The 5,455-nt window shown below is 33.1% G+C and overlaps 1 protein-coding gene across 1 annotated transcript; it reads left to right on the top strand.

The window, feature by feature from the left end:
- The first annotated feature begins 383 nt into the window (after window positions 1-383).
- Window positions 384-2,528, top strand: LOC149240840 (uncharacterized). The gene is made up of 7 exons (XM_089367376.1): window positions 384-1,014; window positions 1,149-1,307; window positions 1,541-1,606; window positions 1,713-1,781; window positions 1,879-1,953; window positions 2,048-2,170; window positions 2,295-2,528. The coding sequence occupies exons 1-6, from the start codon at window positions 478-480 to the stop codon at window positions 2,150-2,152; spliced, it is 1,011 nt and encodes a 336-aa protein (XP_089223502.1). The 5' UTR covers window positions 384-477; the 3' UTR covers window positions 2,153-2,170; window positions 2,295-2,528.
- The last annotated feature ends 2,927 nt before the right edge of the window (window positions 2,529-5,455 follow it).

The following is a 5,455-nucleotide window of genomic DNA, read 5'->3' as shown; positions in this document are numbered from 1 at the left end:
TCGTTCATTGATTCTTGTGTTCAAAGTAGTGATTATGAATAGTCTGTGCCATCGAAAGCGATATCAAGGTCGGGCCCCAGCTTCTTCCTTACAAGACTACACATATCCGATTAGCTTAGTTTTTTAGAATAAATCTATCTGATACTTTGTACTGTAACCTAAATACTTTGTACTGTAACCTAAAGCTATCTGGCTGTATTGAGGATGTCTGCAAAGTTCTGCAGAACACGTGAAATAAATAATTGAGTGTCTCCATCCATGGAACTCTCCATTGGATGTGCTGCTCGCCTCATGCTTTGCTCATGTACAATGAAAATCGGATCTTGGAGGTTGGACTACATTTATTTATTTCACTTGCAATACCCAGTTAAGAATTATTCATGCGCTTGCACTACCAAATACCAATTAGTTAAGCATTCTGGAAGTCTCTGTCGGATTTAAATTGCGATCTGGATTTCTGACCTGTTCATTTCTTCCATGGATTCTGCAGTTCCCTACCTCTCTGCTAAGGACGATTACTCTTTGTTTAATGTGTACAAGCATACTGCATTGAAGACCTATTCGCCTTTTCTTCGGAATCAAGATTTTCTTAATCCATGCAGCCATGGAGATATGGAAAATATAAAGGCAGTTATAACACCATCGAAGCCCCATGTCTCGCTTGCAAACACACCAGTTCATAGTAGTAGCACTGCCTTTCATAACCAAGGATTAGAGAAGGAGCGCGGAATCTCTTCAGGAGATGCCCGACTTGAGGTATTTTCAGATCGTTGTGACATTAATGGATTCCCTGTCAAAACTAAAGACAAAGATGAGGCTGAAACCAGTTTACAGTCAGACGGTATCAGTCATGGTTGCTCTGTAAGGCACTGTAATAATTGCACGGATGGCAATATTTGGGCTTCTTCAACTTCACGACAGACCAGTGTTGCATTATCCGATTTAGACATACGAAAGGGGAAGAAAAGAATCTTCATTCGAAAAGAATGGCCAAGCATTAAAGACACTCCTAAGGTGAAATCAAGAGCATATTCAATATTTTGTGTCTCTATATATCATTTCACTATTCATAGTCAACATTTTACTGCTCACAGTCCACAGCTTGATTTTACCATATTCATATCTGGTTTCATATTTTATATGTGAAGGATCAAATGAAACGCCGATGCTATTCTCAAAAAAGAAAGTCAGCTATTACCCAAAAAACCGCAGATCCTGCAGCTAGTGCTAAGGAACCTCCCAATGATTTTATCCACGTGAGAGCTTCAAGAGGTCAGGCCAGAGATAGTCACAGTCTCGCAGAAAGGGTAACCCCAGCCCTGGTCTGAATTAACTATAGATTTTTATCAGTTTATTTTCTTATTGTATTTATTTCGTTTCATTAGGTTATTATTACATTTATCATTTTTTTTTAATGATTATTTTAATAACCCTTTTTCCATGAATATATTTCATTTCTTCGTCAGTCTTAAGTAAAATTAGAGGTTTAGAGGGATCAAAAATTTATTGTTTTAATAAATTTGATTTGCTTCTCCTTCAGGCCAGAACAGAGAAAATTAACAAACGCTTGAGGATTTTGAAGGATTTGGTTCCAGGATGCCCCAAGGTAGTTATATTGTCCATCATTTCCTATATAAATTATTATTCTTCTGTTTAAGCTAGTTAATCTAAGAATTTTTAACGTTCTCTTGAATATTCTACGATTAATTTAGAAAGTAGGCAAGGCAGTTCTGCTCGAGGAGCTTATCAACTATGTGCAAACCTTGCATAAACAAATAAAGGTAAGTCAAATGGCTACAAATATATACCCATTTTCATAATTTTTAATCCCTTGATAGGGTTTTTAAATTTGAATCCATTTTCTTGTGATATTTGTAGGTTCTTTCGATGAAAGTCGCAGCTCTGAGTCCTCCTCATGACTCCAGCGTTGAGCTAACTACTAGCGCCAAAGAGGTATGGGAACAGTGATCTCCATTTTTTTTCGTTTCCCTGCGTTCAGCATCAATTACTGTTACCAACCAGGCGCTTTTACTAGCCACTTTCACAGCAGCGACTCGTAGAAGACGGCGGAGTACTGGTTCCTAGCTTCTCTTTTAGTGGAACATCACATGATTCAAAAATAAAAAGAGCGTCTACTTCTCCTTTTGGTTAAAAATCCTGAAGATCGAAGGTGAGATTTGTTTTGTTCCAGATTGTTATGTAATACAGGATGCTTAATCTCCTTATCAAATTTTCCAATAAAAGTAGTGGGATTGACATTTATGATTTAGAACTATTTACTGGTTCTTTTCCAGGTGCAACGGTGTTTGCCCATGGGACGTACTAAAGCCAAGTTGCATGGAAGCCGAATGTTGTTAGATCCACTGAACAGCTATGACTGCAGACATTACCAATATACTGATATCTAGACTGAAACTCCCTCATACTTATTACATGATCACTGAAACTACTAAGAATAAATTCATGTACGTTGTCTGCCTGGTTGCCGTACCATTCATTCACAGCAATGTTACTGATAATTTAGTTGAGTTGGATCTATTTAATGTTATAGATTTTATTTTCGTTTGGTTATCTCCTTTCTACATTTTTGTTAAAATAGGCTAGACCTATTTTCTTTCATATGCTACAAAGATGTATATAATCCTTCCATGCATTGGCTTGTTCTCCTTTGGTATTTTCTATACCTATTTGTTGTTCATTAATCGATACTGGTTTAGTTATAACTTTACATATAAATGACTCTTCTTGCAACTTAAATAATCCTGCATTTATTTGGACACCGTTACTCTACTTCTGCTATCAGAACACTTTTCCTTTCCATCATGTCCTCCCTTACCAGGAGGACCATATAAAGACCACATCACAATGTACACAGATGCTATCAATTTACACAACATACTTATGCTATGTCATGTACCAACATCCACTCATGTCTCTAACATAGCATAGACCAACATATGCTATGCCATGTACCAACATCCACTCATGCCTCTAAACACTGAAAACTTTGGTCCAATGCTACTGCGATCATCTTCCTGACTCTAAACACTGAAAACTTTGGTCCAATGCTACTGCGATCATCTTCCTGAACTTATTGTGTGCATTTGCCGACTTATGTAGGACAAAATTTCTCCTATAGCACATCTGTGGGAAATCGAAGATCAATGTATGTGTAATATTGCGTGCATTTACCGACTTATGTAGGACAGGTTTTCTTTTATAGCGCACCAATTTTAGGTTCGTAAATGGAAGATCAATGTATGTGTTTGTATACTTGAATTTGAAGCAAACGCTTCATCAACCTTAGGTTGGGAAATCGAAGACTAATATATGTATATGTATATTTGAAGGAAACTGTGAAGAATAGCCATTTCATTGGCAACTTTCCGTTTTTCAATGATCTTGGTATTTTTTAATTTATAAGTTGCGTGTTAAGTACTCTCTTAGCCTCCTCATTTTTTTTATTTAGAATTTATAATTCAATTAAATATCAAGCTATATCTCATTTATATAATAACAATTAGTTCTATAAGGATAATCAATAATTAAATATGAATTGAAGTTTCTTGGTGGTTGGTTAAAGCTTAAACAAAAAACTATTTGTCTTTCCACATATTTTAAACAGTTATTTATATTTATATAATATGAAAAATTATATTTTTTAATCAAAATGCTGTGCACTAATTTTAATTTTAATGATATTAGGGAGTTTTAAATATTGCTTTGAAGATCCTTGTCATGTTAAAGGAATATATTCTATATTTTAAAATTATGTTTAGAAATTATTTAAATATAATGAAAAGTTGCATGTGGTATAAATAAAAAGTGAATACAAATTAATACAAAATTGAATTTGTAAAATTAGAGATAATTTTGTTAATATACAATACAATATTGAAGTATGAATTTTTATGAATATTCCATTAAATAATTCATTATAAAATTCTTAATTATATATTTATTTTATGAGTATTAATGTTGATTTTATGAAATTGTCTTCTATTATGTGAAAATTAATTATTTTATAAATTTAAAAAAAGTAATTGCTATTTAATAAACTATAATTTTTTATAATAAAAAAATTATTCATAAATAAATATTCACAATGTTAAAACATATTTATAGAAAACATAATTTTTCCTATTTTATTAAGATTACAAGGTAAAAATTACAAATAAAAATAGGCTCTAATGTAGCAAACAAACATTGTGTTCTATGATAAATGTTTTATAATGTGCTTTCTCTTTTTTGTTTTTGAGCATCTCACTATTTTTCATTTCACATCAATGGATTACAAAATCATTAGAGGGGAACTTAACCATTTTCTCTCTCCCCTAATAAGGGAGTTTTTATGCCTAGTCATTTTCTCTCTCCCCTAATAACGGAGCATTTATAAAGTTATGATAGTTGTTGTTGTTAAGGTTGTGTTTTTTACAATGGGTTATTTTATTTAGAATTTTTAGCATTTGATTAGGGTTATGGTTTTGGGGTAAATATTTTCAAAGACATTACTGTGTTTTATCTTTGAGGGTAACAACTATGTCGTTACCTTTTTGTTAAGCCCCTAAAAATTGTGTTTTAGTCATAATTAGAATTCATTATTATCGTTTTTTCTCTACTAAGTGGAATTCAAAACTACCAAGTATGATACCATGTTGTAGTTCTTTCTTATATGCATTTCAATAATAATAATAATAATAATCAATTTTTAAATTCCCTTCTTGTTTGCAAGAAAGTGGAACTCCTGTGTGGATATCTATCTATTGTAATATTTTGTTTATCATTATTTATCATGATTTATAGCTTTAGCTTTAACAAAATTCTTAGTAAATGCATTATCTTATAGCTTATGGAGACGAAATTTAGCTAATAGTTTGTGGAAATAGTTCTAACATCATGAAGGTTGGTATGGAGTTCAACTAAGTGCTATGGACAATGTTTCTAACCATCCCATGCAAAAGGAAGTAACTACTCTCTCCCTTACCTCATAATTCAAGTTCTCACGGAAGTCATTCCCCTCATACCCACCTCCATTAAAATCAAGCTTGTTTATTTTCGTAAGAGGAAATATAGTGTTTGGATTGGTGGATTTATTATTGCCTCTCTCAACCCCTTTTAGTAAGTGCATATAGATTAGAAACAAACACATAAAAACATTAGAATTTGAGGTGAAAACGTTAAAATTAATGATAAACACATGACAAAATCGTAAAGAGGTCATGGCTATTAAAGTGTATTTCTACTTCATATCGTATTTTCACAAGGGTTTTTGTAGTATACCTAGAGGACAATATGGATGATTGTTGTAGCGGCTGCAAAAACCCTCCAAAATTTTGACTCGCATGCAAATTTCGGAGCCTACCTTGGATCCTGCAATCAATTATCCTTGGTCTCTTCTTGGTAAGCTGACGATTTCAAGATCCCCTCCTTCATCTTAAGAGTTGTTCGCGTTCTC

Source organism: Pinus tabuliformis, chromosome 8 (genome assembly GCF_031772625.1).
Source record: "Pinus tabuliformis cultivar Carrire ecotype Pingquan chromosome 8, CPIR1, whole genome shotgun sequence".
In the NCBI taxonomy this organism is placed as follows: Eukaryota; Viridiplantae; Streptophyta; class Pinopsida; order Pinales; family Pinaceae; genus Pinus; species Pinus tabuliformis.
The sequence above is the reverse complement of the archived record's forward strand: the minus strand, read 5'-3'. Positions and strand labels throughout refer to the sequence as shown.